General features: G+C 54.3%; 1 protein-coding gene across 7 annotated transcripts in view; it reads right to left on the bottom strand.

Moving 5' to 3' along the window:
* Positions 1-1,269: 1,269 nt before the first annotated feature.
* Positions 1,270-21,432, bottom strand: part of ELOVL1 (ELOVL fatty acid elongase 1) — a 34,118-nt gene continuing 13,955 nt past the window's right edge. For 3 of the 7 annotated variants that reach the window (XM_039486188.1, XM_039486190.1, XM_039486189.1), the window contains 7 exons: positions 8,687-8,880; positions 7,793-7,983; positions 7,488-7,568; positions 6,819-6,875; positions 3,933-4,038; positions 3,358-3,494; positions 1,270-2,902 (listed from right to left, as the gene is read on the bottom strand). In XM_039486188.1, the coding sequence (XP_039342122.1) occupies positions 2,642-2,902; positions 3,358-3,494; positions 3,933-4,038; positions 6,819-6,875; positions 7,488-7,568; positions 7,793-7,983; positions 8,687-8,732 (879 nt within the window). In that variant the 5' untranslated portion in view covers positions 8,733-8,880 and the 3' untranslated portion in view covers positions 1,270-2,641. The remainder of the gene's footprint in view (positions 2,903-3,357; positions 3,495-3,932; positions 4,039-6,818; positions 6,876-7,487; positions 7,569-7,792; positions 7,984-8,686; positions 8,881-21,432) is intronic. The other 4 variants (XM_039486194.1, XM_039486195.1, XM_039486191.1 and 1 more) reach the window with 2 other exon arrangements.

Below are 21,432 nucleotides of genomic sequence, written 5' to 3'. Positions count from 1 at the left end.
TGGCACATGCCTGGTTTCTGGCCAGCATCCTGCCCCTGGGAACGGTAACGGTTCCTCTCACACACCCAGCAGTTGGAGGACATTCCTGAGTGTGGACTCTAGGGGAAGCACATGCAGGCAGCTTGCTGGCTCTCCACATCAGCTCAACTTTGGGCTAAAACCAAAACGCCTTGGCAGCTATTCCCATCTGCTGGAGGTTTGGTTCCTGCCCCATTTCTGCCCTAGCAGTTGCACAGGACCCTCATGAGCAGCAGTGGCTGGTCTGCACCCTCCACCCCAAACGCTTTGCTCTCTGCTTAGGCTTTAACCACCGGTCTGGTATTTGGTCTCAGCTGTGGTTCCCACCTAGGGTTGTCAACTCTCCCAGATTGGCCAAGAGTTGCCTAGAGACGACAAACAAATCCAGGAGATTTTAAATAGGCTGCTAAAATCCAGTGGCACAGTAGAGCTAAGGGAGGCTCCCTACCTGCCCTGTCACCACATGGCTCCTGAAAGTGACCTGCACGTCCCTCTGGCTTCTAGGCGCAGGGGCAGTCAGTGGGCTCGGCACGCTGCCCCGACTCTGAGCGCCAACTCCACAGCTCCCATTAGCCGGGAACCGCAGGCGTGGTACCTGCAGGCAAGGGCAGCATGCAGAGCCGCCTGGCCGCCTTGAGCCTAGGAGTTGGACATGCCAGTCGCTTCCAGGAGCTGCCCGAGGTAAGGGTCAGGCAGCCAGAGCCTGCACCCCCTCCCGCACCCCAACCCCACCCTTCGAACCTCTCGTACCCACCCTCCCAGCCCAGAGCCCACATCCCCTCCCACACCCCAAACCCTTGCCCCAGCCTGGTGAAAGTAAATAAAGGTGGGGGAAAGCAAGCGACAGGGGGAGGGGGAAATGGAGTGAGGGGGTGGAGGCTCGGAGAAGGGGCAGGACAGGGGCATGGCCTTGGGCTGGGGACGGGACAAGGGTGTTTGCGTTTGTGCCATTAGACAGTTGACTACCCTATTCCCACCCCTACCATTGTTCTTCCCAGAGTGCTCTGAGAGTCCAGCTGCCTCCCCCAGCAGAAAGTGATTCTAGTATCTGCTGCCTTGTTAACTCCCTCCCAGCCATGAGCAGCTGCCCTCAAGGCAGCGAGTTCACTGCAGGTGCCTGCTGTCTCCCTGTCATGTTCTGCCAGTGCAAGGCACTTCTTTCTTTCACCCCACATCTCTATCTAGCTCAGGCAAGGCTCGGAAGGGTCACTGAGTTTACACTAAAAAAAAAGATCTCAGAAAACAAGAGGGTAGAGCCGCTTCTCCTTCTGCCTTTATTTCTGGAGATACACAAGAGCAGCCCGGTTTTGGGGGGGGGAGGGTGCTCAAGGCCCCCTACTTCCCCCACAGGATGCACACCAACAAGGCTTGGACTGCAGCCAGAGTGGGAGATGCCCACTGAGCAGCTGCTGCACTACTCCCAAGTGCAAGAACAGGCCCCCCATGCCCTCCAAGTGGAAACACTTAAAAGGCACAAAGGGCTCTGCCCTGGGAACCTGCACAAGGGACAGCAGGGCCACCGGGAGGAAGAGGGCTGCGGCCATGCTCTGACCTCCTCTCACTGTGCATACGGCTGCTGGGCTTCAGTGTGCTATTGGCCCAATGCCACGGCAGCAAGAGAGCAAATTCCAGGGGAGATTATTGCTCCAGTCTTGAGTTTACGGGTATTAAGCAGAGGGAGACAAAACGCAGCTGCTCCAACGCTGGACCAAGCCACAACCTGAAGAGGCTAGCTCTCAGGCAGCCAGCAGAGGCATAGGCAGCCATGGCCAGAATGGACTCACTCGCCCCACAGCCAGCCAGGAAAGAAGGGTGCAGGCAGGCTGGGAGCATGCGCTCTGGGAATGGCTTTTCCCCGAGTGTCAGCATGGCCCATGTGTGTGCAAGGCACAGGGTGAAAAGGGTCAGCTAGTGCACAGGGGCGGTAGGCCCAGCCTCACATTCAAGTAGTAACCAGAGTGGGACCTGACCCTGCACCCAGTCTAGCTGTCCTGGAGTGCCAGAGCTCTCAGTGCAGGGCCCAGCAACCCTTCGCTATGTATACTAGAGCCAGAAGGGAGCAGCGCAATGAAATGCAATGAAGTGGCAAGGACAGATGGTGAATGGGGAGGACCCAGGGTCCTTGAGGTGGGAGTGAGGCCCAGGGCCTTACACTCCTAGGCAGCAGTGCTGAGAGCAGAGGGGCACAGGGAGCACCTGGAGTCAAATGGAGAGCGACTCCCCTCATTCACACAGGGCCCAACACATGGCAAAGGTGGAGTGGGCTCCATGTTTGGTCCTACTCACCATGGAGCAGCCTCCTGGTGCAGGAAGGGGGCCCTGGCAGAAGGGGCAAACAGGCACTTATGGGGAAGTTCCTTTGGAGACAACGGAGCAGGGCTGTGGCTGCTCCTCTGCTCACATGGCAGGAAGCAGCAGGAGCCTCCCCCGCACTGGTGGGAGGAGCTGCCCAGAGCAGAGGGGCCATGCCTGAAGACAGACAGGGCAGCAGGGAGCGGGGCCGGGCACTTGGGATACAACAGTCTGTAGGCACTTGATTTGGCTAGTAACACCCAGGAGCAGGGGGACAGTCCCAGCCACCTCTGCCCCGGGGCTCTCATTGGCTCTGGGAGGGGCTGGCCCTCTAGTTGGCTTTGACTTTGCCGTTGGTGACAGCGCTGTTCTCGTGCAGGCTGATGCCGTTGTGCTGGAGCTGGGCTGGGTACTGGGCCCCCTTGGGCAGCCGCTTGCCCTTGGTGTAGGAGTGGTACCAGAAGTTGGAGAAGAGGATGAAGAAGATGGTCCCATAAATCCAGATGAGGTGGATGAAGATGGGGTACTGGTACTGGCAGCCGGGCATGAAGTAGTATTGGGAGATGTGGATGGAGACGATCACGAACTGTGCCTGGGAGCCGGTGTGGAGTGTGCGCAGCAGGAGAAGGAGGCAGAGAGGGGACCAGTTACTCGGGGGGGGGGGGGGGGGGAGGGGAGAGGAGCATCCCAACCCCAGCTATGCCTCCTCCCCCCAGCCCATGGGAGAGTGCCTATTCACACAGGGCACACACTGAGAACAGCACCACGAGGGTGCCCCTGGCGGGGGCGAAGGCCCAGCCCTTCCCAGGGCAATACATGGAGCTGCTGCAGACCTCAGCTGGTCACAGCATCCAGACAGGCGCAGCCTGCTAAGGCCCTCAGTGTGGGACGGACACAGCCCCACCTGAACTCTAGTGAGGGTGCTGGTCCTGCCAGAGGTTGGCATGGATCATTTCCAGAGCAACCCTGCCCCCATGCTGTGCCTCCACAGGAACACCCAGCCCCAGGGGTTGGGGCATTTGCAGCTGCTGCGCAGCCCCGACTCACCAGCTGGACAGCTGTGATGTGCTTCTTCCACCACAGGTACTTCTGAAAGGCAGGCCCTGCCGCCGAAAGCCCATAGTAGGAATACATGACGACATGCACCATGGAGTTGATCATGGCATGGAAGGAACCCATTCCCCCTGCCAGGCAGGGAAGAGGTGATTAGTGCTGGGGGCCAGTCCCACCCTGTGGTGCTGCATCCCCCACCTCCACCCGACAGGGGCATAGGCTCCCAAGCTCATGGATGACCTACTGCAGCAAGCCAAACTGCACTACAGCCCTCCCCATGCCCACACAGGGCTCCCAGCCCCCACAAAAGGGGAATAATGGGTGTGAGGGGTGGGTAGGGAAGGGGTTTGACTCAGCCACTGGCTGAGAATGGGGGCTGCAGCCAGGCGTGGGAAGACTGTGCATGCACTCCTAAAATGGCAGTGATAAGATCTTCCCTTGCAGGGCCCACGGGGAACAAGGGCAGAAGAGCCCTGAGGCCAGCGGGGTGGCGTAGGCCTCTCACTGGGAGACTGGGACCAGACCTCCCCTCTCTTCCGTGCAGGGTGATTCAGTGTGCCAGCCCTCACCTGGGCCAAACTTAGCACCCCACCACCAGCTCCAAGGCAGGACAGAATGGTGGAAGAGGTGCAGGAAGGTGACCTGCTCATTCTTCTTGCGCAGGACGAAGATCACCTAGAAGCAGAGAGAAGCAGGTGGGTGGCTGAGTCAGCAGAAGCTGGAGCAGCTGGGACAGGATGGCTATTGAAAGTGCAGAGGTTCTGCCAGGGCTCTCAGGAAAAGACGGTTACTCACCTTTGTAACTGTTGTACTTCAAGATGGGTTGCTCATGTCCATTCCAATTAGGTGTGCGTGCACCGCGTGCATGGCTGTCGGAGAATTTTTACCCTAGCAACACCTGGTGGGTCGGCTGTGGAGCCCCCTGGAGTGCCGCCTTTATGGCGCTGGATATATACCTCGGCCGACTCATCACCCCCTCAGTTCCTTCTTGCCAGCTACTCTGACAGAGGGGAAGGAAGGCAGGTTTGGAACGGATATGAGCAACACATCTTGAAGAACAGTTACAAAGGTGAGTAACCGTCTTTTCTTCTTCGAGTGCTTGCTCATATCGATTCCAATTAGGTGACTCCCAAACCTTACCTGGGCAGCGGGGTCAGAGTGAAGTACTGTGGATTGTAGGATCGCTCTACCAAATGCCGCATCGTCTCTAGCCTAACGATGGCATAGCGTGAGGCAAACGTATGCACTGAAGACCAAGTAGCAGCTCTGCAGATCTCCTGGATTGGCACCTGGGCCAGGAAGGCTGCCGACGGGGCTTGAGCCCCCATGGAGTGAGATGGGGGTCAGGGCCCCAGCCAGGTCATAGCAGGGACAAATACATGATGTGATCCAGGAAGAGATCTGCTAAGAGGAGACTGGAAGACCTTCCATCAGGTCTGCTATCGCGACGAAGAGCTGCGTCGTTTTCCACTAGGAAGCAGTGTCTGGACCTGGACTGGCACCTGGACCTGGGTCTCAAGGACGATGACCGGCGTTGGGAGCGGCATCAGGACCGGGACCTACTTCTGGATGGTGACCGGCGGATGGAGCGGTGTCGAGACCGGTGCCAGGACTGCAAGTGGGGCCAGGACTTGCCCGACGGTGTCGGCGGGTGAATAAGAGCCGGTTTGCCCCTGGATGGTGCCATGTGGATAGGTGGTAGTGCGTTGGTCTGTTGAGGGGATGCCGACACAGTCATGGAAATCAGATCCCTTACCGCCGCAAAGGTATCTGGTGTAAATGGCAACTGGACCTCAACCATGCTGTTAGTTGCACCAGACTCAACAGCTCCGTCCCCAGCGCCAGAATCAACGGTGCTGAGGCCGTCACCTGTGTCCCCTGGCACTCTGCTGGGGGACAAGGTTCTGAAGGCGGATCCGGAAGGGGTAGAGGTGGGCCAGCCTTTTCCGGTGCCGCTTCTGGTCAGGTGAGAGAGAGCAGTGTCGGACTGCAGAAGTTGACTGCGGTGCTGGGGACCGCATAGTCCGAGCGCGGTACTGTTCCTGTAGCTGAAGCCGGGGCACTGCGTACCAAAGCACTTGGCACCGGGTCTTGGCACGCCGCTAGAGGCTCAGGACTAAGAGCCACCTCCATATGGAGCTGTCTCAAACGAAAGTCTTGCTCCTTCTTAGTCCGGGGGCAAAAGTTCTTGCAAATCCTGCACTTCTCCGCCTGGTGAGATTCCCCCCAGACACTTCAGGCAAGAGTTGGGGGGGGGGGGGGAGGTGTCGCTCGTTGGCATGGGCTTGGAGCAGGATCCGCAGGGTTTAAAGCCTGGAGCTTTGGGCATGAGCCCAATCAAATATGGGAAGGAGGGGAAACCCCTTTTCCCCCACTAATACCAACTACTATAATAGTTGTAGTTCTAACTATAGTAAACGCTATAACAAACTATTAAACTGTAGGGGAACGCTAAGGAGAGTGGAGAGTAGCAAAGCCAAGCTCCACAAGACCGTCACAGGAAGTAAGAAGGAACTGAGGGGGCGCTGGGTCGGCCGGGGTATAAATCCAACGCCATTAAGGTGCCACTCCAGGGGGCTCCACAGCCGACCCACTGGAAGGTAAAACTTCTCTGACGGCGCGTACACACCTAATTGGAATTGATATGAGCAAGCACTTGAAGAACCTAGAGTGACTGCAGAGGCTCCAGCAGCAGGGAGGGTCCTTCCAAAGCTCGGGTGATATGTTGGCGAGAACCCACTGCCAGAAACTTCTTGTCCTGCGTCCTAACAACATCTGATTCAGCAGCCACCAGGGATGATGGTGCCATGCTTACCGGGGCGGTGCCAATTCCCAATAATCAGTGAATACCTGCGCAGCCATCAGGAAAGGTGGAAAAACTGCAACCTGCCCCCGCTCAGGAAGGGGAGAGCCTGGTACTGGCATGAAAGGAAGCGCTCACCTCCCATGGGCTGGGCTTATTGTTTGGATGGGTCCTGGCTCCCTCTAACTCATTTCCAAAGCCCAAGAGGGGAATCTCTGGTCACTGCTCCAGGGCAATGACCTGGCATAAGGTATAGGGAAGCTCCATCACTGGCTATCAGCCAGGATGGGCAGGGACCCCACCCCATGCTCTGGGTATCCCTAAACCTCTGACTGCCAGAAGCTGGGACTAGATGACAGAGGATGGATCACTTGATAAATTGTCCTGTTCCATTCACTCTCTCTGAAGCACCTGGCACTGGCCACTGCCGGAAGACCGGATACTGGGCTAGATGAACCACTGGTCTGACCCAGTGTGGCTGTTCTCATGAAGCTCATTATTCCCAATCTCCGTATTTTTTCCAGCACTGGGGTCTGGGCCAGGCTCATTTGGATTTGCAAACCACTCTAGGAAATTTGGAGTGCTGGGGGGGGGCAGAGTGGGGCCAGGGAGTGGGTGCCTGATTACCACTCCCCCAGAATCCATCACTTACCGTGTCCATCAGCTCAATGAACTTGGAGAAGACAAAAAGCCAAGCTACACGGACCATCTGCAACAAGGAGAGCGCATGTGCGTCAGAGACTAGGCAATGCCCACCCAGCTCTGCCCTGGTGCAGGGTGCCCCACTGCCCTACAGTCCAACCCTCCCAGACAGGTTCGTTTCAGGCAGCCAGCAAGGGCCAACAAATGTCGGGGTCGTGACACTTTCCTCTTTGGGGGGAGGGATAGCTCAGTGGTTTGAGCATTGGCCTGCTAAACCCAGGGTTGTGAGCTCAATCCTTGAGGAGGCCACTTAAGGATCTGGGGCAAAAATTGGTCCTGCTAGTGAAGGCAGGAGGCTGGACTCGATGACCTTTCGAGGTCCCTTCCAGTTCTAGGAGATTGGTATATCTCCAATTATTACCTTTTTTTACCTTTAGTAGATGGACCCCTGGGTCTCTGCAATCCCATAATGGCACACAAACACCCATCTCTGGAAGGCACTGCCTCTTTATTCAGCTCCCGCTGCTGCTTTATAAGCCACAGGAGACACCCAGCCACCATCTTGGGCCAGAGGTCCCCAAGGCCAATGGCTACAGTAACAAGAAGGAAGCAGCTGCATGCTGCCCAGGGCCTGTGATTAAGGGCCCCATTCTGCTTGCAGCAAGAGGGGAGAACTTACCCGAAGGGCCTTGGGGTCCTGGGAAAAATCCACAGGGTCACATCTCCAGGTGTATCCCGTCAGCCAGCCTGCCATCAGGAACTGCAGCAAGGGGACACCACCAGACCAGGTTCAGCACATATCACATTCCCATGCCCACCCTCCCCTTCAGAGAGAGGGCAGGCCGAAGCTCCCAAGGCAACCATGAGGGGGTGCCTCAGTCACTGGGCAGCCAGGTGCCCTCTGCCCGGCAGCTCGGATTGTCCAAGGGCAGGGACTGATGGCACAAACGCCTGGCACAGACTGCACTGCCATTGGCACCTCACCTCATAGACAATGTAGAGTGAGAGGCCCACCAGGAAGAAGTTGTAGACCACCATGAACTTCTTCAGGTCAAAGGGCTTCCTGTTCGCCATCAGCCGGGGGCCCAGGGATAGCACAAAGTAGACATAGCCCAGCAGGATCCCCATCATGAGGAAGGGCGACTGCATCAGTGGGTACTCAGCTATGCGGGGGTCTACAGGGAGAGGCACAAAGGATGCCGGTAAAGATGAAACCACCCCCCAGCCCAAGCCCCTGCTTCCCTTTGCCTGCAGTCAGGGCACTGCTCTGAGTCAGGAGACCTGGACTCTGCCACTGACCCAGAGCATGGCCCTTGGAGACCCCCTGCTCCTCCTGGGCAATCACGGTTACATGGCGCTCAGGGTGGTTGGGAGCACCTGATGAACTCCAGTAATTCCTAATGCGCACCAGGCTCCATGGCAGCCACAAACCACTTTGGGTGAAGGCTCCACTCCAGGACTTCTCCCCTGCCCCTCAGATGGCATCACAATACCATGCAGGAGGCACTAAGAGCAGCAGCAGCCCAGGACACCCAAAGCAGAGCAGGAGTTCCACAGCATGGCTCAGTAATGGGGGCACCCCAAGGGCATCGGGAGCACAGAGCAGCGGTCCTGCAGCATGGCTCAGTACCAGTGTGAATCCAAGAGCTGTGGAACTGTATTCCACTGGGTGCTGTGATGGCCAGCAAGCAGGGCTAGTCCGTCAGGCAGCTCCCATGGACTCCAGGCATCTGAAGAAATGAGGTTTTTTACCCACAAAAGCTTATGCCCAAATAAATCTGTTAGTCTTTAAGGTGCCACTGGACGCCTTGTTGTTTTTGCAATTCCCATGGCACCCAGCTCCCTGGCCAGCAGCTGGGCACCGAATGAAGATCTCACCTGTTCCCTTCATGAAGTCCCGGTACATTGTTACAATTGCTTCCATAGCAGCTGGAGTTCTGCAGAGAGTCAGGGAAGGGTCAGGTTTTCTGGGTTCAGGATCCGCAGCAGTCTGTGGTGAGCAGAGCCTGCTGATTTACCCCGAGTGCGAGCTTCACTGTAAAAAGTGAAAGTTCACCAAGTGCCACAGTAACCTACAACAATAAATGTGATGGGAAAAGGTGCACAAGGGAGATTTGTTTGAATGAATTCAGTTTGAGGCCCACTAATACGGTGCCTCTCAACCTTTCCAGACAACTGTACCCCTTTCAGGAGTCTGATGTGTCTTGCGTACCCTCAAGTTTCACCTCACTTAAAATCTACTTGCTTACAAAATCAGACATAAAAATATAGAAGTGTCACTGCACATTACTGAAAAATGCTTCTTTTCTCCTTTTTACCATATAACTAACAAATAAAATGATTGGATTGCCCTCACATTTCAGTGTATAGTATATAGAGCAGTATAAACAAGTCATTATCTGTATGAAATTTTAATTGTACTGACTTTGATAGTGCTTTTTACGTAGCCTGTTTTGTAAGACTAGGCAAATGTCTAGGTACATTGATATGGCCCCTGGAAGACATAAGAACGGTCACACTGGGTCAGACCAAAGGGCAGACAGGATACTGGGCTAGATGCACGACAGTGGCCAGTGCCAGATGCCCCAGAGGGAATGAACAGAACAGGGAATCATCAAGTGATCCATCCCCTGTCACCCATTCCCAGCATCTGGAAAACAGATGTTAGGGACACCAGCCCTGCCCATCAAGACCTCTGGGGGTACCCCTGGTTGAAAACCATTGCACTAATACATCTCAAGAACTGAGTTAAAATCACACCAGGTAAACAAGAGAAGTGTGGAACTGGAACTCAGTGGACCAAAGTTGGTGCGCTGGAAGTTAGCCCTAACCCAGGGGTTCTCAAACTGGGGGTTGGGACCCCTTAGAGGGTTGTGAGATTATTATGTGGGGGGGGGTTTGCAAACTGTCAACCTCCACCCCACACACCGCTTTTCCTCCAGCATTTATAATGGTGCTAAATATATAAAAAAAAGTGTTTTTAATTTATAAAGGGGGAAATCGCACTCAGAGGCTTGCTATGTGCCAGTACAAAGAAGTTTGAGACTCACTGCCCTAACCAATGGGCAAAATAACGAGGGACGGGCTATTCCACCCACCATCCCTTCTGGAGTCCTTAAAATAAAAGGATTTTTTTGGTTTGAGGAAGGGGGGAGGGAGCAAGAAATAAAAAAGCTGTCTGACAAAACCCCTGGCTGACGGAAAAGAGGAAGACGCAAGCTTCACCATTACAGCTGCCATCCCCACTGGGATCCCAAGAGGCATCACACCACCACTGGGTCCTCATCGTCCTGATCCTGAGTGCTATCCTGACCAGACCAGCCCAGGGAGAGAGAGACCCAGATCACAGCATCACCTCCACCAACTTCGGCCAGATCCCCAACGCCACCTGGGACGTAGGAATGTGTCATCCCTCTCCCATCCACCCCCCGCCCATGTGTCCTTTTCCTTCCCCACCTTACTTCTCTCCTCATCTTTCTAATCACAGTCTGTCTCAATTTTGCAACATGGCTGTGAGCCAGTAACAAAAAGAGACAAACAAAAGCAATGTCCTAAACAGCCCAATGCTGGTACAAGTTTGCCAGGCCTCAGAATGGCTAATAAAGTCAAGCGCCAGGCCTGTGTTTCCCCAGCAGCAAGTGAGAGTCAACAGCAGAGACAGAATCTGCATTTTTTATCTTCACTGTTTTCTTCTCCCTTCATGGGTTTTGTCTTGTCTTTTAGAAAATGGGAACAAATGTTACCAGCAACAGCAGCTCCAGCACCACTCAGCTACCTTCTTTTCTTTTCACCAAAAAGGACTAAGATCATCAAACACCAATTTTCCCTTTTAAAAATTCTACTGCTAAAAATCCAAGGGGGAAAAAAAAAGGGGGTGGTTAAAACATACGCCTCACTTAATGCGTGAGCTGTTTCTCCTTTTCTGTGTCTTAAATAAAGAGATTTTTAATACTGTGTTTGCCATGGGCTTATGCAGGCTGGGGGCTCTCTAGGCAAACCTCAAACCTTGTTTAAAGTTGAACAGTGTCAGGGTCGTGCTAACACCTTCCCCTGCATCATGCGGGTCCGGAGGTCACTTCCCAGGATTACCTGGGCATCTCACAGAATCACTGCAGGGGCCCGCGAGCACTGGTGCACCTCAGTCCCCTCCATTCTCTGCCTGTGGCACATCCCAGTCTAGTTTCCTGTGGGTCTTGTTTTGGTTGCTGGTCTAGTCTGCAAGTGCTGGTGGCCCGTGATGCACAGGTCAGCCTAGATGAGCCATCAGGCCCTACTTAGACACTGGAAGAGCCCAGCTGCAGCAGCACCCGTTCCTCCCCATCAGGCTGTTCTCAGCCTGTTTCTTGCTGCACAGCTCAGTGCCATGTGCAGGCAGGGCTCAGTGCCAGCCACACCTAACAGCTTCACTCCGTTTGCTGCAGTGGAGAAGCCTCTTGCGCCAACCCAGTTCCCAGAGCTGGGCCATCTGCACCCTCCAGCACTACCTTCCCCCTCCCCATGCAGAAGGGGCTTCTTCCCGGACCATGGCCATGCCCAATCCCTCTCACGCCTGGAGAGAGACCCCAGCCTTCCACATGGCTGCAGCCTGATTCTCTCACCCTGCCCCTTCGAGCACTCGCCCAAACCAGCTAGGGTGATCCCACCCCTTACACAACAGAGCCAGGAGGGTGCCATGGCACCACCCCCCCTCCCTGCTGCTCACATACCCATCATCTGAGCAAAATGAAGTTATTCCTGCCAGGACAAGGACAAAGAAGGGAGGGGCCACCACACACGGGCCTCAGGACATCAATGGCCACCAGAACACTGAACATAAAGCTTTGAGCTTCTGCAGGCCCCAGCCAGGGAGGGACACAGCCCCTGGGCAGCAGCACCCAAGGCAGAGGAACAGCAGGGCTGGGTGAAAGCTGCCAGCTCAGGCAACTGGACACCAGCTCACTGGTCTCCAAATCCCATGCATGGCTTCCTAGGACCTACCCCTGGCCTTGGGAGGGTGCTAGCCACACAACCCCAGCACTTCCCAGCCCACATCTCTCCTATTGGCCTCATTACGGCTCCCCTCTGGAGGGACAAGTTCAGCTCCAGGTGTGAAGCTGCTGCAGTACCGGACAGTCGTCCACACGGCTCACTCTACCAAGCACACAGCAAGCCAGGTGCTCTCCTGGAAATGGGACAGCAGGCATGGAACAGCTCTGAGGACAGCCATCTGCAGTGCCTTCCTCCACCTGCCGTGCCCTCCTCCACCTGCCCGAGGGGTGAATGGGACAGGAAGGGAGGGGAGAGTGTGCCTGGCATAGCTCTGACTGCAGGCCCAGCCCTGCCTGACTCACTCAGAGCCAGCCCAGAGAGGGAACTCCCTTGGCTCCCCTGCCAAAAGACACTCCACCCACCCACCTTCTACAGATAACAGCCCCCTCTCTGCAGTTTCTGGGCAGGGTAGGCCCCAGCCTCTAGCACAGTGAAGGGCCCCAGGGAAGATGCAGAGACACCCCACAGGATGGGGGATGCCAGCCCCCAGCAACCAGCCAGGGAGGACACTGGTACACAGGAGAGATGGCACTGAGCTCTCTCCTAGAGAGTCACTGCCTCCCCCACAACGGCCACTCCATGGGTGGCAGCTCCTCCCCCATAGGGCACAGTTACAGCAAGAGTGACCCCACCAGACCCCATTCCACCAATCTGTTTGGCCACTGCCCCCCTCTCAGTACCCACCACTGGTGAGCTGTCTGGGGCCAGGGGGTGGGGGGGATGACATGTTAATCCTCCCCACCCCCATGGCACCTATCTGAGGGCTTGTCTCAAGCTATAAATTCTGTCCAGTGAATTGTGGAAGAGAGTTTGTCTGTCCTGGTGGGCATGGGGGAAAAGGGAGAGAAGAGAATCATAGGAAGTCATTGGAGGACGAGGGGCATTCGTGTGGTGCTAACAGGCCATTCTGTGCTCTGGACACATGTTAACACAACTCACATTAATATATTCCAAGTCCAGAAGGGACCGTTTTTGCTCTAGTCTGACCTCCTGCATCACACAGGCCAGACCCATGCCCTGTATTAATTCCTGCTTCAATTCCAACAGCTGCACTTGAGCTAGAGCATCTCTCTTTGGAAAGCAACCAATCTTCACTGAACCGTTTCCAGGGATGAAGAACCCACCACAGCTGTACCAATGGTTAATGACTCTCATTGTTCCAGCTTGGCACGTTATTTCTAGTCCGACTTTGTCTAGCTTCAGCTTCCACCCATTGCATTGTGGTAGCCTGGTTAGCCAAACTGAAGAGCCCTCTACTATCAAACATCTGTTCCCCATGGAGGCACTTATAGATGTAATCAAATTACCCCCAGCCTGTGGTATGATAAGGAGCTCAGGCTCTTTAGCTTGAGTCTCTCAATATAAAGGATTGGAAAATATGGCCTTAATCAATCTCAGGGCTCTTCTGTGAGCACTCTTCAATTTTTCCATATCCTTCTTGGCTTGTGGATACCAGAACTCAACCCTGGTGTGACAACCAGCGAGAATAACCTACTCTTCAAGAGTCCCCTTTCTATATCCAAGGATTGAATTAACATAAGAAAGGCCGTACTGGGTCAGACCAACGGTCCATCTAGCCCAGTATCCTGTCTGCTGACAGTGGCCAATGCCAGGTGCCCCAGAGGGAGCGAACCTAACAGGCAATGATCAAGTGATCTCTCTCCTGCCATCCATCTCCATCCTCTGATGAACAGAGGCTAGAGACACCATTCCTTACCCATCCAGGCTAATAGCCATTTATGGACTTAGCCATCATGAATTTATCCAGTTCTCTTTTAAACACTGTTATAGTCCAGCCTTCACAACCTCCTCAGGTAAGGAGTTCCATTAGCACTTGTGACTCCCACCCCCACCCTGCCGATTTGAATTAAACACACCATTGAAGTTTAGGGGCAACATGTAAGCTATGGACCACAGAATATGCCCCCAGAAACCTTTGCAGCATCCTCTACCTAAGAGAAGTGCAGAGAGTGTGAGTTAATGCCCCTGAAGACACATCCATAGAGAAAGAGCTCTTTAGGATATCTTGCCTGCCAACCCAGCAATATAATCAAAGCATTATTGCTATCACCCTCACACATCTCTTCACTCCTATGCCTTCGGCCCCTGCAGATTCAGGGCAGTGCCTGCGCTCCAAAGTCAGAGCGCAGGCACTGAGGGTACTGAGAAGCAGATGCACTGCCCAAACTCCCTGCAAGCCTGGGAAACCTGCCCAGCCTACAGAGCCAGGATGCCTGGATTAAGGGAGAGGTTCACCCAGCTGACCATGGGAATGAAGTCACTCTAAACATCAGCCAGCACTGCTGGCACCAGGATGACAGGGGACTACCCAATGCCACCAGCCAGTCAGTGCCAGAGCTGGAAATAGAGCCCAGGAGCCCCAGCTCATGCCCGATGCTGAGATCACATGGTTGCTCTTCTTTCTGTGTGCTCCAGAAAGGGAGCTGGAGAGCCAGCAACTGGTTGGCACAGGGCTGGGGTACCATGGAGGCCCCAGCCAGATGACAGAAAGGGCTGGCTCCTGTGCATCTCATCATGCTTGTCAGGAAGCAGGAGCTGGAGAACCATGTGGTGATGCCCAGGGAGGAGACCCCTCCACCCCACCCCACCAGCCCTGCAGACAAGGCCACTGCAGGAGTAGAGTATGCACAAAGGCCTTTCTGACAACAGCAGAAACCACAAGAGTATTGTGCATGGGAGCCCATCCATCTGGACTGCTGAGCATACATCCAGAGGGGCTGGAAGGGCCAGGCTCAGCATACCTAGAGGGCACAGTGCTGGGTTTCCCGCAAGCCCATTCCTTGCTGCAGAGGCTGTAATTCCATTCAGTTGCCACCAATGCTTTCTAGCCTCTCAGCTGCAGAGAAAACTCTCAACCATGAACTTCATAACTGCTGCTCCAGGGGGTGAGCTGCCCCCGGTCATCAACCCTGAAGACTAATGGCAGCAATTTAAATGGCAGCCTGATGGATGCTCCTGCAGAAACTATCTGATGTGCTCACCCAGATATCGGACTGGGGGGAGGCAGCTAGCTAAAGCAGGGAAAGGGAAGCATGCCTCCTCCCCAGCACCAGATGCCTTGGCTGGAGCTGACTGCCTATCTCCTTCTGCAATGCCAAAAGCCCCAGCCATCACATGCAGCCACTAACACTCTGGCACCCCAAGAGACCCCCATCCATATGGAACTGCTGAACACTGAGCACCAGCGAGCCAAAGCCACAGGGTCTTGTGCAGAGCGGTCCATAAAAGGAGGTATCCTGCAGCTTCCTCAGAAGCACCTGGTACTGGCCAGACAGACAGGGCTGGATGGCCCATCGGCCCCACCTTGCCTAGGAGAGCCCATGTCCCGAAGGGCCCCACTGGTCTCAGTGCAGGCCCCAATGGGACAGGTGTGCACATCACCCCACCAGCACCAAGCAGTCCCTGCGCAGGTGGCCAGCAGATAAAGGTAAGCCCACCTCTGGCTCTGCTTATTTGGCACTGATGCAACTGCTGCTGGGATGCAGTGTCCAGTGCTGACGCCCAAAACTGAAGACGGGTGTTGACAAATTGGAGAGGGTTCAGAGAAGAGACAAGAATGATTAAAGGATTAGAAAACCTGCCTCTGCTGCAGGTGAGCCAAACCTATCAGCAGGGAGGGGGTGCAAAGAAGGACCTGGCAGCGGCGAACCACACAGTTCCCTCTCCCAGCATGAGGGCTGGGACCCTGCTGGAGAGTGTGTGTGCAGCACTCACCTCTCCATAAAACTCACTAGTGCCCAGCTCAAATGGGGCCCTTCCCCAGCCACAAGGGTGCCACCACCTGGCTCAGGGCAGGCTTGTTTGGGAGGTTACATTAGCAGCAGTCTGGTCTCAGATTTCCTACTGGTGGAGTTCCAAACCCACCAATCAGTGACTGACCCCTCCTCATACTGGGGAGACCAGCTAGCAGCCACTGTCCTGCTTCGCAACTCCTACAGGACCATCCCTCCTCCATGGGGACATGGAGCCAGAAGGGCCAGCAACGGACCTTCTGAAGCAAATGGAGACAACAGGTCTCCAAATATCCCAGGGTCTCAGGCACTGCCAGCCCGGCCCCCAGAGTAAGCCCAGCACAAAGCTCAAAAGGCCTCACACCACATTTCCTACCACCCCAGAGATCAGCAGGGCATCTCTTTCCCCGAGACGTGCCGAGAATGCACACCACTCACGAGTCACTGCCCTGAGGAGGAGTGCTGTAGCACCTGGTGCCAGCCCCGAGATAAGGCAGAGTGTCACACACACGCACACAGAGCTGGCTGAGCAGGGACAGAGATTCTGCTGCCTAGGAAGAGCAATGCACTGAAAACACCCAAGTGCTTTACAATGGTAGGAGCAGCTGCCAGCAGGAGTCAGTTCTACAGTTGGAGAATCTAGACCCCATGAGGCTGCAGGTGGCAGACAGGAGACAGGGATCATAGAATCTCAGGGTTGGAAGGGACCTCAGGAGGTATCTAGTCCAACCCCCTGCTCAAAGCAGGACCAAACCCAACTAAATCATCCCAGCCAGGGCTTTGTCAAGCCTGACCTTAAAAACCAATAAGAAAGGAGATTCCACCACCTCCCTAGGGAACCCATTCCAGTGCTTCACCACCCTACTAGTGAAATAGTTTTTCCTAATATCCAACCTAGACCTCCCCCACTGCAACTTGAGACCATTACTCCTTGTTCTGTCATCTTCTACCACTGAGAACAGGCTAGATCCATCCTCTTTGGAACCCCCTTTCAGGTAGTTGAAAGCAGCTATCAAATCCTCCCTCATTCTTCTCTTCTGCAGACTAAACAATCCCAGTTCCCTCAGCCTCTCCTCATAAGTCATGTGCTCCAGCCCCCTAATCATTTTTGTTGCCCTCCGCTGGACTCTCTGCAATTTATCCACATCCTTCTTGTAGTGTGGGGCCCAAAACTGGACACAGTACTCCAAATGAGGCCTCACCAGTGCTGAGTAGAGGGGAATGATCACATCCCTCGATCTGCTGGCAATGCCCCTACTTATACAACCCAAAATGCCATTAGCCTTCTTGGCAACAAGGGCACACTGTTGACTCATATTCAGCTTTTCGTCCACCGTAACCCCTAGGTCCTTTTCTGCAGAACTGCTGCCCAGCCATTCGGTCCCTAGTCTGTAGCGGTGCATGGGATTCTTCCGTCCTAAGTGCAGGACTCTGCACTTGTCCTTGTTGATGCTGTCAAGGGCCAGGACTTCCCCTTGTTTCCCCCCACCTTACACCCCCACTTTGAAGGGCAGGCTGCTCTACCTCAGCTGACCTTGCCCCCTCCATTCCAGGCTTGCGAGCCCTGCTCCCTCCACCCCTCTCTGCCAGCATTATAAATAGGGCCTTGAAGGGGTGGGAATTGATTTCTTACTTCCCCCACTCCCCAATTAACTCCACCAAAACACTGCACCAGGGCAGCCTGATTGGAACAGTCACAGACCTGTCACTATGGCCAGATCTGCACTTAATGCTCCTACACAGACAGGAGAGCTTCTCCCAAAAATGCAGGTACTCCACCTCCCCAAGAACTATGTTGAGGGGGAAGCCCTCCCCTCGACAGAGCGCTGTCTATACTGGGTGACACAGGTACACAGACATAAGTTGCTAATGTAGATCAAGCCTAGGCAAAGGATCAGAGAGAGGGAGGGGCCCATAAGCGGGAATGCTGACAGCACACAGATTGCAGTGATGGGCCCTTTAGGAATACCCAGCAGAGGGCAACAGGAGATTAGACAGGGGGTTGCACTATGGTATGGCAGCAGTAGAGGCGGATGTGGTTAAGAGCTACAAAGGCAGAGGCCTCATGTCCCAGCCGGGAGGGGAAGATCAACACCTGGATACTACACATCAGAACGGTATGCACAGCACTGGTGCGACTACACTTGAGGTAGTGCACTACACTCCAGGCACCTCAGTACTGGAGAGGCTGAGCAGCTGGAGGGAAGTCAGAGACTGACTTAGTACATGGCAAACAGCCATGGCCGATGATTAGGTCACTCGCAGAAGCAGCCATGGGATGCTGCCCAAGCACTTCTAGGAAGATGAGGGAGTGAATAAGCAAGGGCCAAGCAGTACCATCATGCTGAGGATACGCTATGTTCAAAGTTGCCAGGCTGAGTATTATGGGACAGCCAAGCCCATCTCTTCCCCCAGTATGGTCAGGGCAAAATCTCACTCAATGTCTGCCCCTTAGAGAGTTGAAGCAACAGACCAAAGTGAGGAAAAAAGCACTGAATTCAGGATTGTTCCCTATAGCCCCAGCGGCACGTGGCACACGAGGAAATTTCTAACTCTCAGAAAGGCAGGAAACAGCCAAGGACTCCACCATCCGATCAGGCTGCCTGACGTGTCTGTCCAAGGAGTAGACCCTCCAGCAGTCTCATTTCCTGACAAAATTAAACTGCAACCCAGAGGTGCTTAGACCTGTGCCTCCCAGAGTAGCTATGAAGATGCCATGCAAACAACTCAGCAGTCTCCTGTACCCGGCAGAAAACTCCAACATCATGGCACCAGCCTCTTGGATTCAAGCCTGGCAGAACCAGTTCAGCAGCTTTAAAATAGGGGAAAGGTGAGCTTTCCCTTCCTACCATTTGATGCCACATGCCTGGTGCAGGCTTGCAAGTCAGAAAAAGACTGAAGAGTTCTGCTGGACCAGAATACTCTAACACCAAGGTCAGTGCACTCCCAGGGAGTTCCCTAAACAGATCTCTGAAGGAGAACACCCTCAACCGAACAGATTCCTATGTCACAGTTCTGTGACCCAAACTATGCAGCCTGTCTAGGCAAGCAGCCACCCCAGGTCTCCTTCTTACCGACAGGCAGAGTGGCTTTAGAACCCAAGTATGCTAGGCTAGCTTGGGGCTGGTGGCCTCACACCAGTGAACTGACTGCATGCTCTGCATCCATTCCTCCAGTGCACTGGATTTCAAAAGTGTACGAGGCACAAGTGTTAACAGGGAGTGTTTAATAAAGTCCATACGGGTAGGGAGGGTCTGGGATTCCAAAAAACACAACTGACAGCCCCTCTGCTAAGAGGAAGGAACCTGTGCAGTTACAGCACAGGCCTGGAGTCTGTTAGTCCGGAATCTATTCCTGACTCTACTGCAGAATCACCAAGTGACATTAGGCAAGTCACTTCCCATCTCTGCAAGTCAGTTTCCCCATTTGTGAAGAGGGGTGTGTTTCAATACCACTTCCTTGCCTTTCAAGGACTTGGACAGGCTGCAGCAATGTTTGTAAAGCCCTTCAAGGACCTTGAATGAAATCTTAGAAAAGGTGGGGGTTGGGAAGAGAGCAGAAGCAAGTCTCAGAACCCAGGTCCACTTGTTCATCCTTGCAAGGTTTGTGCTATGGGAATAAAAATAGCAGCATAGGCACTCCTGCTTGGGCTGGAGCCTGGGCTCTGAGATTGTGTGTATGCAGGGTGGGGAGAAATCATGCACAGAGGCCAGGTCTCAGAGCCTGGGTGGGAACATCTGCATTGCTATTTTTATCCCTGTAGCTTGAGCCCTGCAAGCCCAAATCAGTTGACCCAGGCTCTGAGACTCGCTGTCACGGGTCTTTTTTGGCAGTGTAGACATACCCTTCAATTCTCATTGCCTCACAACAGTAAGAGTATCAGTAAAGAACAGCTGCACTAATACCATCTGAACACTGCCTGCACGAGCAGCAGAACGCCACAGGATCAGAAACGGGCAAAGGTAAACAAAGGGAGCAGCAACCAGAGAGGCTTGGGCAGAGCATCTGGAGCAGGAAGGGATGAGATGAGCGATATCCGAGCAAGAGCTCTTCCTGCCCTGAGCTGCCTGCAGCCTACGGCCAGTGTGGAAACTCCAACACCATGCCAGTAATTAAACAACAATTGTGGGGGCAGGAGATTAGACCGCACAGCCACAGGCAGCCCAGCCCAATGATGATTAAGGAGGTGGAACCCAGCAGCTCTATACAAATATCTAAAGAGTGGAGAGGCCAAGGCAGAGCAGAACTAGCTGGGGCAGAAGTGGGAGAGTGTGTGGAGGAACAGTGTTACAACAAGGAAGGGAAGAGTGCAGTTAAGTCCCAAGGGGAACAGCTTCCTGACAGGCACATGGGTTAGGCTGACAGCCTTCCAGAGGCAGAGCCGGAAGTCCCATTCCCTGGGCCGAAGTCCCAGAGGAGCCCACTATTTGGTGAGAGCAGACAGGGCTTCACCAGCACCCACCTCGGTTATTTGAAACACACAAGAGTGCAAATTCCATGCTGCAAGGCTTCAATTTGATTGCTGGGACAGGGCCTGTAGTTACCAGTTATTACTCCACTCTCTCATCCTGGCCAGGCCTTGGCTGCAGCATCACACAGACAGGGACTGAACAGAGAGCTTGGAGAAGGGCACAGGCACACTAAAAGGTTTGGAAAGCAAGAACCAGGAGAAAGACTTTGAGGGCTCTAACGACTGAAACCCCCACCCTGGGGTCAGCCCTGGCTACCCAAGAGATGACTCTCCCTTTGCAAGCACAACCTCCCCTGAGAGCTACCACCCAGCAGAATGCGGCTATCAGCCAGCAAAGGAAGCATGGAGAGGGGAGAGAAAGAACGTTTACCTAGGAGCCAGAACTAGGCTATGGAATGCACTTCTGCAAACATCCGAGACCCCAGGCCCCACACCCTGCTCTGAGAGGTGACTTCCCCTCAGCCAGCATCTCCCTCTTCCACACCCTTTATGTAGGGCAAAGGGTATTTGGTGTTGATAACACTTGGCAGGGGCTCCAATCCTATGGGGAACTCGCATGTCCTAATAAACCCAAGGCACCGAGCATCTTCACCCAGGATCCCCAGCCCCCACCTCAACAATGGAGAGGCTAGTATCAGAGGGGTAGCCGCGTTCGTCTGGATCTGTAAAAGCAGCAAGGAATCCTGTGGCACCTTATAGACTAACAAACGTATTGGAGCATGAGCTTTCGTGGGTGAATACCCACTTCGTCGGATGCACCCACGAAAGCTCATGCTCCAATACGTCCGTTAGTCTATAAGGTGCCACAGGACTCTTTGCTGTTTTCAATGGAGAGACTGACAGCACAAGACCACGGAGGCAGAGCTGGGATCAGCACCCAGGCTGACCCTGTGCAACAGGGACGGGAAAGGCCTGTCCTCTCTGCAGCCCCACTCTTCCCATTGATCACGAGAGAAAAGCATGATCCAGAGTAACCTTTGGATTTGATGCCCATGGGGATGCACCAATCAACCCAGAGCCTGACTGCAGATTCCAAGGGGCCCCAGGCAGAGCCTGGGAGACTCTGGCTGACCTTCACATCACAGGCTGGGATGAGATAAGCTATCCCAACCGTCCTATAGGCAACAACCAGGACCATGGACTAAGTGATGCTATAACACAGGGAGCGAGCTAGCTGACCATACCTGGCATCAAAGCAAGGTAGTTTCCTACAGCAGGCTCTTGGGTTTCACTCCCAGTAAACAGCTGCCCACCCTGATCCATTCTGGGGGTTACCGGAATGAATTTACTCCCATAATGATCCCTGCATGGGGCACAGGATAGGAAATGAAGAACCCATGAGATCCCCTGTCCCCAAGCATGTCCACAAACTC

The sequence above is a fragment of the Mauremys reevesii genome, linkage group 8 (assembly GCF_016161935.1).
Source record: "Mauremys reevesii isolate NIE-2019 linkage group 8, ASM1616193v1, whole genome shotgun sequence".
Taxonomy (NCBI): Eukaryota; Metazoa; Chordata; order Testudines; family Geoemydidae; genus Mauremys; species Mauremys reevesii.
Note: the sequence above shows the minus strand (reverse complement) of the source record. Positions and strands in the feature narration are given on the sequence as shown.